This window comes from Pelophylax lessonae (assembly GCF_965119305.1).
Source record: "Pelophylax lessonae genome assembly, chromosome: 4".
Lineage (NCBI taxonomy): Eukaryota > Metazoa > Chordata > Amphibia > Anura > Ranidae > Pelophylax > Pelophylax lessonae.
The window spans coordinates 66,377,633-66,390,439 of NC_138771.1; the positions used below are offsets into that span (position 1 = coordinate 66,377,633).

Below are 12,807 nucleotides of genomic sequence, written 5' to 3' on the forward strand. Positions count from 1 at the left end.
CTCAGACGTGTGCTGTGGTTAAAATGCTGGTCAGCTGACCTAGGTTCCAAAAAGACCTTGACCAATCTCCCCTTTCAGGGGAATCGTCTATTTGGAGCCAACCTAGATGAAATCATTAAGGATGCCACTGGGGGCAAGAGCACTTTTTTGCCACAGGCTGCAAAAGCTAAGGGACCTCGCAACAAGCGAGGACCTTTCTTTACCGCCCATAAAGGGCGCCCGGCTGGTACTAGCGGGAAAGGCAAGACTCCTCCAGGAGGGTTCAAGAAGGGGACCAACCCAGCCAAACCCGAAGCAAAGGAGTACACAGCCTGAAGGTGCGCCCCCACCCGGTTTCAGGGTGGGGGGACGTTTTCACCGGTATTCAGGACATTAGATCGAGCATCAACCACTACTACCGGTGCGATTCTTCCCTTCCAACATTTAAGTACCACAGGAAGCGGTAGTTACCGTTCCCTGAAAAGATCTTTTCCTTTACCTTTTCCTAAGATTAGTCCCGATACCTCACAGGAATCGGATCTGGTTGACCAGATAGGCCAAGTAGCCTCTAGTCGGGTGACTTCGGTCCCTGAGGTTCAACCAGAAAAGATCACCCTTCCTGATAGCAATCAGGTATCTGATAAATGTGTGGGAACAGAAAACGACCAGACTTTCTCGGATGGTCGGGGCCAGATACCTCTAGGGACGCCTGGTTCAGATCCAATCAGCGCCAGTGGTCCTAGAAATTCTAGGCTGGCCTCCTCAAGCCGGCCTGGCCGACTTGGACATGTTAGTCGCAGACGTTCCGTGGGAACTTCGTCTCAGGGAGTGTCTGTGGTCTCAAGGACCAATTTACCTTCGTGCTTTACAGTCGCTGGTTTTAATGGCCTGGCCATTGAGACCCAAGTACTGAAGGACAGAGGTTTGTCTACTTCAGTCATTCCTACCCTTATTAAAGCAAGGAAAGCGACTTCCAGCAAAGTCTATTATCACACATGGAAGACTTATATTGCGTGGTGCGAATCTTTAGGATTTCCTCCACGTACCTATTCGGTGACTCGAATATTGGCCTTTTTGCAACAAGGGGTTGAGCAGAAGCTAGCCTTGAGCACCATCAAGGGTCAAGTTTCAGCATTAGCAATCTTCTTTCAGAAGCCTTTAGCTACCAAATCCTTGGTGCGGAATTTCATCCAGGGGGTGCGGCACCTGGCTCCTCCAGTCCGCGCGCCCTTACCGCCCTGGGATCTTAATTTGGTTTTGTCGGTTCTACAGAAACCTCCCTTTGAAAACATCAGGGAGATTCCCTTGCTTACTCTATCCCAGAAGGTGGCCTTCTTGGTGGCTATTACTTCTGCTCGCAGGGTGTCAGAACTGGCTGCATTATCATGCCAGTCACCATATCTAGTGATTCATAGGGATAAGGTAGTACTTCATCCTAAGCCATCTTTTCTTCCCAAGGTGGTTTCAGATTTTCATCTGAATGAAGATATTGTACTACCTTCCTTGTGTCCTCAGCCCAAGCATCATCGGGAACATGCGTTGCATTCCTTAGATGTGGTTCGGGCAATCAGGGTATACCTGAAAGCTACGGAATCATTCCGTAAGACGGATTCACTTTTTGTGATCACGGATGGCCCCAGAAAGGGTTTGCCTGCATCTGCCGCGACCGTTGCCAAATGGATTAGACAAACGGTGGTACAGGCTTATTCTATTAAGGGTCGGAATCCTCCGTTCCCTGTTAAGGCGCACTCCACTCGAGCGCTCAGTACTTCCTGGGCCTTTCGCCATCAGGCGTCAGTGGTCCAGGTATGTAAGGCGGCCACCTGGTCGTCGGTACATACCTTTACAAAATTCTATAAAATTGATGTGACGGCATCGGCGGATGCCTCATTTGGCCGCAAGGTTTTGCAGGCCGCAATTTGAGGAGACCGGTGGTCTACCTCGAGGGTTTTTTTCTGTTTGAAAAAAAAAAAAAAAATTGTTTTCTCTTTTTTTGGTTGAGTCTCATCATTAAGGATGAGCATTGTAAACTTCTAGTTGGCACCGGTTGGGCCTTCTAGATTGGGATTGATTTCCATTTTCCCACCCCTCAGTTGTGATACTGCTCTGGGACGTCCCGAAGGTGGTGTATCACCGAGGACTACGTCTGTCGATGAGCGCTAGAGAAAAATTGATTTTTGTAAAATCTTACCGTAAAATCCTTTTCTCTTAGCTCATCGACAGACGTAGTCCCCGCCCCTCTGTTTTGGAGTTGGGTTGGGTTAAATTCTCTAAGCACTGCTTTTTCACATAACTGATTTGCTGAGGCAGAGAGAGAGAGGATATACCCTCTGGGACTGCCCCTAGGGTGTGGCCAGAGCTTTTTAATTTCCTGTCTAGTCCTGCTCCTGCGGAGGTAACATAACCCGAAGGTGGTGTATCACCGAGGACTACGTCTGTCGATGAGCTAAGAGAAAAGGATTTTACGGTAAGATTTTACAAAAATCCATTTTTTTCCTCCGTTCAAAAAACGGAAAGGAAGCAAAATCGGATGTCAGCGGTGTCATCCGCTGACATTCGCAATGCCCATAGACTTACATTATGTCCGTATATCATCCGCAAATGGATGGGATGATATGCGGACATACGGAGCGAATGACACAAGTGTCATCCGCTCCGTGAAAAAAAAAAAAAAGTGCCGGAGCGGATCGCAATGCGGTCCGCTTCATGTGAAAGAGCCCTAACACAATGCCAATTGTTGATATAAAAAAAAAGTTACAAAAAACAGCCAATGCTATTCTCCCCTCACCAAGGTCCAACAAAGGACAAAACCCGGATGTGCTTAGGGAAACTAGTAACTTCACAGATCCAAATTAGAACCAGTATTGAACCAGAGGAACAACCTGACAGCAGTAGCTGTGCAGCAATGGACCTCTTTTTATCATCAATGGGGGTTGTCTTAGACTCTTTTATACGATTTTGGTCTGGCATTGCTTTCAGTATTTTTGTGTTTTGGGCAGCTGTTGGGTACCTGCCAGGGTAGGCCTTGTTGTAAAGCAGCCACCTGGCCGAAGCTTATTTAGAATTTTCCTTCCTCTTACTGCCCTGGCGGTTCCCAGCGCCTCTTTGAGTATATTGTTTTGGAGTTGATTTTGTTCATCTCTATTGTATAGTGGATTGATAAGACTAATAGTTTACACAAGTAATAGAAGGCTTTTGCTTTATTTTCAGTTAATTGGAAGAGACCAGGTGACTTTATTTTCTGGCAAGATCAACCAGTGACTTCTGTACTTGCTGAAAATGTAATTAGCCTAAAGAAAAATAATGCAGTCACCACATCTAAGTACTGCTAAGCTGTAATATATGAAATATATTGTCTTTGAGTTAGATATCTTTTAATAGATCATTACATCCACACAAGACAGGTTGTGCAGTGACAGCTTCCGTAGTCTGATCTGACCCAATGTTTTCTTAGGACTTAGCAATCTCCAGGTGTACACTAAACACAGATGGACCATCTCTTCTCATACATAGAACTGCAGACCCCTAGTGTGGTTTATATTTCATTATTATGGCCTTTTCTTGGTAAGGTTAATTTCCAAAACATTAATTATTAAAAAAGTTCTGAGACTTCTATTCCAACAAGTTTCATATTTTACACTTGCTATGAAAACTCCTATACAATGTTACATAGAACTCTTTTTTAAGTCATTGTACATAACTGTAATAATACGAGAGACTGGTATTTCTGATCGGCATCCAGGAGCTGACAGTAGAGCACAAGACTGATCTAGTACAAGATCATTGTGGTGCCATGTGTTGTATACATTTGCCATATATCTCAACTGGCAGTGCATATATTAGCAGATAAACTATAAATTAGACTGACTTAATTCCATTATTGTGCCAAAGCAAGACAAGGACAGATGTATATTACTGTATTGTAGTTGGATCACAGTTAGAAAAGCTGTTGATTGTGAGTAATTATTGTCCCTTGTGACAGAACAGCCGGCATCCAGCTCCCTATTCCAAGTACCAGATCACCATATGTCTCCCTAAAACTTGTTATAATGGGCATGGAATGACTTAGGATGGATGGAAGTCATCAGTTAGGCATTATCCAAATGGCTTGTATATTGTTTTAGTCTAACGCAGACTTGGCCAAACTATGTCTTCCAGCTGTTGAGGAACTACAGGTTCCATCTTGATGGTTCTTTAAAGCAGTTTTTTCCTGTAGTTCTTTTGTAGTGATATACTAAATAATATACTACTATTTATCTTCTAGAGCAGGCTGTGGCTAATCCTTGTCCTTTAATATATAGCCAAATTGTACCTCCCATGAGCATAGTAAGCCATTAAATATATATATATATATATGTGTGTGTGTGTGTGTGTAAAGAAATTATATGTACTGAAGATATTTTAGATTACACAACATTTCTTTACACGTTATTTTATAATCGCATCTGTATGTTGGAGTCTGGTAGACATCTTATAATAGTTATCGCTTAGCACACTAGGCTGACGTTTACTTGTCCTTATAGCCAATGAAAACACAGAAAAGACTTGCACATACATTTACACCGATCAGCCATACGATTATGACCACCCACCTGAGATTGGGTAGGTCCCCCTTTTGCCACCAAAACAGCCCTAGCCCATTGAGGCATGGACTTCAAAGTAATATCTATGTGAATGGCAGGACCCAAGGTTTCCCAGCAGAATACTGCCCAAAGCTTCACACTGCCTCTGCCAGCTTGCCTTCTTCCCATTCTACATCCTGTTGGCATCTCTTCCCCAGGTAAGCAAAGCCCATGCACCCGGTCGTCCTCATGATGTAAACGAAAATGTAATTCATCAGACTTGGGCCACCTTCTTCTATTGCTCTGTAGTCCAATTTTGATGCTCACTTGCCCAGTGTAGGCACTTTTGGCTGTGGACACGGGTCGGCATGGGCACCCTGACAAGTCTGCAGCTACTCAGCCCCATACAGAACAAACTGCAATGCATTGTGCATTCTGACACCTTTCTGTTGAAACCAGCATTAGCTTTTTCAACAATTAGAGCTTCAGTAGCTCTTTTATTGGATCGGACCACACAGACCAGTCTTCGGTCTCCATGTGCATCAATGAGCCTTGGTTGCCCATGGCCACTGATGTGATGTATGTATGTATATATATATATATATATATATATATATAAAAAATATATTTATATATATACACACACAAACTCCATGTGCATATTTGTGAATGCTTTCACATAAAATAACTATATTTTTGTCTAGTGGTCCTTCAACAGCTGTCAGTCTGATGGGCTGACTCTACTTATATGACACCGTCCCAAACATCTTAATATAGCAGCGATACAAAGATTATTTTCTGACATCTGTACTTATTAAAATACTTATAAAATGTCTGTGTTGCTGGGATGCTAAATAATATATGCACGCCTGGAGAAATCTGGTATGTTTTTCCATATGAATGGTTATTGCAGTCAAACACAAATGAGCATGTGCAGGCACTTTAATAACATGGCTTCCTCCAGCGTTTAGCTAATTGTAGGCCTCAGGATCAGAGGGCGAGGGATGGTGTATACATATATGCAGCCATACCCTGATGATGTAATGGCTTTGTAGCAGGCACATTTCAGGATTAATAATAAAGGCACTTGTATGTACTGGAGACATTTTGCTGCACCATGCTAGGAAGGAAATTTGTTCTTTACCACCTTCCCCACAGGTGTCCGTTCTCTTCTACAGCCTGACTTCTATACTTAGACATTGTGTTGCAGCCTGTTAATGTTTTTCCTGCATGGGTTTTTTGTTTCCCTTTTTATTTTCCCCATACATGGAAAGCACATTAACAGTTCACTTGGTAACTAACAGCCAAATCTTGCTTCCCTTTTCAGGGATGCGTCTTTTTGCCAGATGAATACGTCTTCTTTCTTAAATGCTGCTGTTCTTCTCAAAGAGCTCACACAACATAAAATAGTACAGGTCTCCTGCTTTCAGGGAGCTACATGCTCTGCCAATTGCAGGTTCTTAAATCCTGGAAAACTTTTCCTACTCAGTTTTTTTTTTTTTTTTTTTTACAGTCACATCGTTCCATGATGTGAAACACTCAGCTCATTAACTTGTAAGGAGAGCCAACATCTGCATGATGTCCAAATCCAAGTTGCTCACCGCCCGCTTTAAAATAGTGTGCAACATTGCTCTCTTTTTTACAAGGTTTATCCTAAAGCGTACAAAATATATTAGTGAATGTGCTTTACCTGTCTAATATATGATGCACACCAAAAATGAATAAATCTCAAAATACAATGTGCCAAATTAGATAAAATATAAATTCATATTCATAAAGTGTCCAGTGTCCATAAATTCATCTCCTTAAAAAAGTAACCTGTGCACTCAAATTCAAATCTGGAATAAAGTGCCTCATGCATTCAAATTCATATGAGGAGCTCCAGTCTCCCCCCAAAAAAGTAAAAGTCAGCAGCTACAAATACTGTGGCTGCTGACTTTAATATTAGGACACTTACCTGTCCAGGGATCCAGCGATGTCGGCACCTAAGACCGATTCGTTGGGTGCAGGCGTCGGGCATCTTAGGTAAGAGAAACTGGCATTAAAGCCCTCTAGCTTCACAGCCGGTTTCCTACTTTGCATGTGCAAGACACGCTGCACTTTTCTGAATGGTCCCAGGGCTGTCTTACTGCATGGGCACACTGGGAAGTTGCCCGGGGGCCCCACTTGCTCGGGGGGGCCCCACCTGCCCAGTGACCCAGCCAAGCATTAGTCCCGACGGCAGTGTCCCGCCTGAGGGGTGACACCTAGGGCTGGCCGCCGGACTGCCTCCTCCGCTCACTAACACAGTAGATCGAAGCAGGAGGCACTGAGGCAGAACAAGAGAGAGAGAAACAGCAGCACTGAATAGACAGCGGGTGCTGCTGGAGTTAATTTTATAGGTTAACGAGCAGGTGATTGGCTGCTAGGACCCCCTACCAACCAATCACCTGCTGTTAACTTGGAAAGTTAACTCCGGGAGCTCTCGCTGCCTATTCAGGGCTGCGGTTCAGAGCAATAAAGCACTAGTTAAATGAATTTTGTCTTGCACATGAACTTTGCACTGGAAATTTCTTTTGCATGGAACACTTTATTAGGTATATGAATTTCAGTGCACATGTCACTTTTATAAGGAGATGAATTTATGGACACTTTATGATTCATATAAAATGTATATCTTATCTAAATTGGCAAATTGCACTTTTTTGTATTTTGCGATCTATTCATTTGGTAAAAACCACAGCGTTTGCAAATTGAAAGGTACATAAATACTAGAATAAATATGATAAAGTGAAAATCACTAAGGGACTAATATAGTGCAAAATAATGCGATGAAATACACAATTCCGTGCAATACTTCAATAAAGTGCCTATATTGCTGAAATAGTTCAATATATAGTGCAATTAAATTGGAAAAATGCAAATAGTGCTGAATAGTCCAATATATTGTGCAAATGAAAAGGTGCTGGTGATATTGCAAATAAGTGCTGAAGTGCTCCAAAGTGCCAGACGTCTCGATCCCCTTCTGGGACTCTACTCACCAGAACTGTTGGACCCCGTTGGGGGTCAAAGGAAGCTTATCAAAAGGAAATTCCCTCCAGGATGGCTCCCTGTCAGTTCCATGTGGCATTGGGCAGTGTGATGTGCAATTTATCGCATTGTGCAGCTCCCTTTTTCTTTTTTTACCTTTATGTGAAGTGCATAAAGGGACATTTCATCAATGCCACTGTACAGCAGCATGGTGCGCCATCCAGATTAGCAGAGTTGTATAAAGTACTCAAAACCCATACTTGAGTAAAAGTACAAGTGCTCGATCAGAAAGTGACTTGAGTGGAAGTGCTCAAGCAAAAAGTGACTTGAGTAGAAGTACTAAAGTATTCAACATTTTTTGTACTTAAGTATTGCAAGTAGTTTTTTTAAAAAATGTTGCTACTCAAGTACTGAAAGTAAAAGTACCAGTAGTTTTGAAAAAAAATTGCTACTCAAGTACTGAAAGTAAAAGTACAAGTACTGTGCTATGTAGTTATTAAAGAAAGAAGTCAAAAGTTTGAACATCATATTGTTTTTTATTATTTCAAATGCAGCTTTTATTTATACATACAGTAGCATTTATTTTCATATGCGCTGATAATACATGTTTTGAGCTTCATGAAACCTGCCATCTACTGTTCTGGCAGTGGTAATTTTTATAATAGTAACGAGTAACTATGCAGCACAAAAAAAAAATATCAGAGTAGAAGTATTGAAATCATCGAAAAATGTAGTGAAGTAAAAGTGGAAGTAGGAGAAAAAAATTCTACTCTAGGAAAGTACAGATACCGCCTTTCGGTATTTAAGTACAGTAGTGAAGTAGTTCTACTTAGTTACTATACATCTCTGCAGATTAGCAATACTATGCAAACATGTTGCTTAATATCACAGGGCTCCTGAACATAGTGAAACACTGCATTCTGGTGTGAACATGACACACAGATAACTATTATTTTCCTTGTGTCATTGCTGTTATCTGCGCTTATCCAAAAGGAAAAATTCAGGTAACTGTACATAGTGTAAATAGGCCCTAAATAACCATAAGACATAAGAATGTATGGTTAGGTGTTTATTTGTGAGGAAGAATAGTATATAATAGGTTTTCTGGTTTTCCTTGCTGCTAATTTTTTTAACTTTTTTTGTATTGCATGTAGGTTTGCCAAAATTGAGATAAGCGCATCAGCCCCAATTATTCCTTTTCGGGAAACTATAATAAGGCCACCAAAACTCGACATGGTAAATGAAGAAATTGGAAAGCAACAAAAGGTGGCCATTATACACCAAAAAGACGAGCCAAGTAAGGGGCATGTGGGAGTCCAGATTGATGCTGATGGCTTTGTGACTGTAACCACACCAAATAAACTGGCCACTCTTAGTGTCAGAGCAATGCCACTTCCAGAAGAGGTCACCCAGCTACTAGAGAAAAACAGTGACTTGATTCGCACCATTGAGCAGGTTAACTTGGCTTTGATTGAAGGCAGTAATGCTGATGTAAATGATACAACAATAATCAGAATTCAAGAATTCAAAGGTCAGCTGGAGCAGCATTTACAGGGCAGAAGGTGGAGAAATGCCGTCAACCAGATCTGGTCATTTGGTCCACGGCACTGTGGGCCAAATATTTTGTTAAATCACATTAAAGGTTATGACATTCCATCTGTCTGGCAATGTCTTGATAAAGTGTTCAAACAAGGTATACATCGGAACGTTGATAACAGCATCGTTAGTGGATTTCAGCTTGCAACCCTTGCTGGACCCATGTGTGAAGAACCTCTTATGGGTGTCTGTTTCATTGTGGAGGGACTCGATCTTTGTAAATCTTTGATTTTAGAAAGGCAAGTCTCAGAAGAAGTAATGCTAACAGAGGCTGAAGAAACTTCAAATGTTGGCTCTACTAAGGATGCTGCAAGAAAATCCACTGATGGAAAAGACATCTTAGAAGAGCACCAGGAAGGTTTGAAAGCTCTAGACAAGTCTAATAAACAGAAAGGAGATGTGCTGCTTTCAGGTTGTTATGGGCCATTTTCTGGACAGTTAATTGCCACAATGAAGGAAGCGTGTCGTTACGCTTTCCAAGTCCAACCCCAAAGGCTTATGGCTGCAATGTACACCTGTGAAATTATGGCCACAGCAGAAGTCTTGGGTAAGTGCAAATTGTTCTTCCAGAAACTCTGAAAATGTCTTGTAACAATGATGTTTTTATTACAGAAAATGGCAATTAATTTGGTTGCCATCACCAGATTGTAACTGTATTGTACAGGCATACCCCGCTTTAAAGTACACAATGGGACCAGAGCATGTATGTAAAACGAAAATGTACTTAAAGTGAAGCAATACCTTTTTTCATTTCCTAGGCAAGCTGGCTGGCCACAAATAGGATATGTTGTAGTCCTGGGTCCCCTCCCATTGCTCCCTTAAGTTTAGGGCTGAAACAACTAATCGATTATAATCGTCAACTAATCGATTATGAAAATAGTTGTCAACTATTTTTGTAATCGATTAATCGGTCAGCCGATTAGTTGTCCTGCATACAGAATGCATTATTTGTTTACATATCAGAAAATACAGTGCAACACACATACAGCTCAGTAAACCATCCATACATGTCAGTAGATGACAGAGAACTTGTGAATGTGTGAGGAGCAATGCCTCATGGGAAATGTAGTCCTGGGCAACAGAAGGAACATATGGCACTTTTCCACTGCAAGTACCGGCTAGTACCGGCTCGGCTCTACTCGGCCCTGCTTGGCCCGGTTTGATTTTCCACTGCGGTACCGCATGGTATAGTGTTGGAACGGTTCGGTACGGTACGGTATATGTTTGCTTTTCCACTAAAGTAGTACTAAAGTTAAAGCGGAGTTCCACCCAAAAGTGGAACTTCCGCTTTAGGGAGTCCTGACCCCCCGACACGCCACATTTGGCATGTCATTTTTTGGGGGGGGGAGCGGGTACCTAGTTTTCTCTATCGCTCATTGACAGACGTAGTCTTCTTGATTCTCAAGAGCTGGGGTTATGTTGTCTCCGCAGGAGTAGGACTAGGCAGAATGACAAAACGTTCTGGCTCCACCCTAGGGGGCAGTCCCTGAGGGTATATCCTCCCTCTCTCTGCTACAGGGAATCAGTTTTTTTTCTGTCTAGTCAGGAGTAAGGACCTAAGCTCCTTGCTGGGATCTTTTGGTCCTGGCAAGACTTTTTTCTTTAAAGAAAAAGACATTTTTTAGGTAGTTTTTTCTCCAGTGTTTTTTTCCTGTGAGATCTTCAAGCAAAAATGCCGGACTGGGCGACACTAGTGGTCACCCCAGCCGGCCTACGAGCGCGTGCAGACCAGGCACTGCGCTTGGTCGGCCGCGACATATTCAAGTAAGTATGCGGGGCCGGGCGACGGGCTGGATGTGAGATCCAGTGGTCACCCCGGTTTCTGCCTAAAAGCGCGTGCAGACCAGTGCGCTGAGTCGGCCGCGACGGAGTCCCAGTAAAGGGACTGACTTTGCGAGTTAAAAGCTCGCTTGGACGCCAGGACCAGAGAGTCGAGGCGTCCACAAACCCCCACCTCGGTGGAGAGGGTATTATGAAGAGAGGGTGCCTGTCGGTTCGGTATGGTGAGTAAACGTTCCCTTTTTTCCTCATTATGAGGCAGTATATATTATGGGCCCCTCCATATATGGTCAGTATATATCTGACACTTACAAGTCCCCCTTGTAATACAGCATGTGTTTGTGGGAAGTGGACTTGGTTCAAGAGCTAACACTCTACCCAGCAGACTGTAACATTACAGCAAACATAGGAGGTATAATCCTACCTTATGTGCAGTGTATCTCTGTAGACCCATATGTCACCTCTCAGCAGAGTGCAGGTGGATGTGCTGGGAAGACGATATCGGCGGTCCGCCGCCATTTTGCCGTAGACCGAATGCATGTATGTCCTCAGGTCACGTCGGCCGCCATGTTTTTGGAGTCTTATGTCTCTTCTATGGGGGCGGCCATGTTTTGTGAGCCCAGCTTCCTCGTGGAGGGCTGGGAACGTCGGAAGGCGTACACAGGGGGCGGAGCCACGCCTTCTGCCCGGGAAAAAGCAAACAGCTCCTTCCAGTCTGTAAAGACAGACGCTGGCTGCAGTTTGTTGGAAACTGCACTGCATCGGTTGGTGAGCCTTGGGGGTCCCTCTCTCTCTCTGTGGGATCGAGAAGCAGGTACTCTGAGGGGCGCTATTGCGCTAGGGGGAGACACATAAAAAAAAAAAAAAAAAAAATTAAAAAAAAAAAAAAAAAAAAAAAAAAAAAAAAAAAGGTTTTTTTTTGTTTATTGCTGGCAAAAGTGTCCTGTATTAACATGGACCCTGCCACTCATGTATCTCCTCCGGATCCCCTCGAGGGGTCTGCGGGATCCTCCAGCACCCCATTGACAATTGAATCTTTGTCAGCCATTATGGAAACTTTTGTGTCCCGGGTGGAAGTGGCTTGTCAGGGACAGGGCGCAAGAAAGCGACCCCCGCCTAACCCCTTATTATCTGAAACCTCGGATTCAGAATCTGAGCCTATTTCTGCAGTTGCAGGTACTTCATCTGGTATTGGTGTCTCGGGTCCTGTCTCTTCAGACAGTGAGGAGGATGTTTCGGCATCCGCCATAGCCCGAGAGGAAGCGTTGGTAAACGCACTCATTGTATCTGTTCAAGAGACCTTAAGGTTACAGGGTATTCCATCAGAAATAGCTGAAACTGAGATCCCCTTTGGGACTAAAAAGCGCATCAAAGTGGCAAAGGTTTTTCCATTGCCCAAATGTTTTGGCAATCCAATCGATGAAGAATGGCGTCTGCCAAAACGCACTTTTAATATTTCCAAACGCATTGACAGGCGTTATCCGTTTGAGGAAACCCTGATTAAGAAATGGACAGAACCACCTGTGGTGGATTCACCAATTGCTAGATTGAATAAAGCCACGGTTATTCCTTTAGAAGACGCTCCGTCTTTTAAAGATCCAGTGGATCGCAAGATAGAAGCTATGTCTCGCACCATGTTTTCCTTGATTGGATCAGCTTTAAGGCCAATAATTGCTATTGGTCTGGTTTCGCAGGCTGTAACTGAATGGACCAAGTGGTTACGCCGGGACTTAGAAGAAGTCCCTCAGGCGGTATCAGATTTGTTGGAACAAATGATACAAGGGTTACAGTTTGTATGTGATGCGGCGTTAGACGCCACTCCATTAATGGCGCGAGCATCAGTCTCAGCAGTGGTTCTCAGGCGTACACTGTGGCTAAAAGG

General features: G+C 43.3%; 1 protein-coding gene across 1 annotated transcript in view; it reads left to right on the plus strand.

Moving 5' to 3' along the window:
* EFL1 (elongation factor like GTPase 1) overlaps positions 1 to 12,807 on the plus strand; it is a 669,975-nt gene that overhangs the window by 548,470 nt on the left and 108,698 nt on the right. Inside the window, exon 18 of the mRNA XM_082255636.1 lies at positions 8,705 to 9,693. Within this exon, the coding sequence (XP_082111762.1) occupies positions 8,705 to 9,693 (989 nt within the window). The remainder of the gene's footprint in view (positions 1 to 8,704; positions 9,694 to 12,807) is intronic.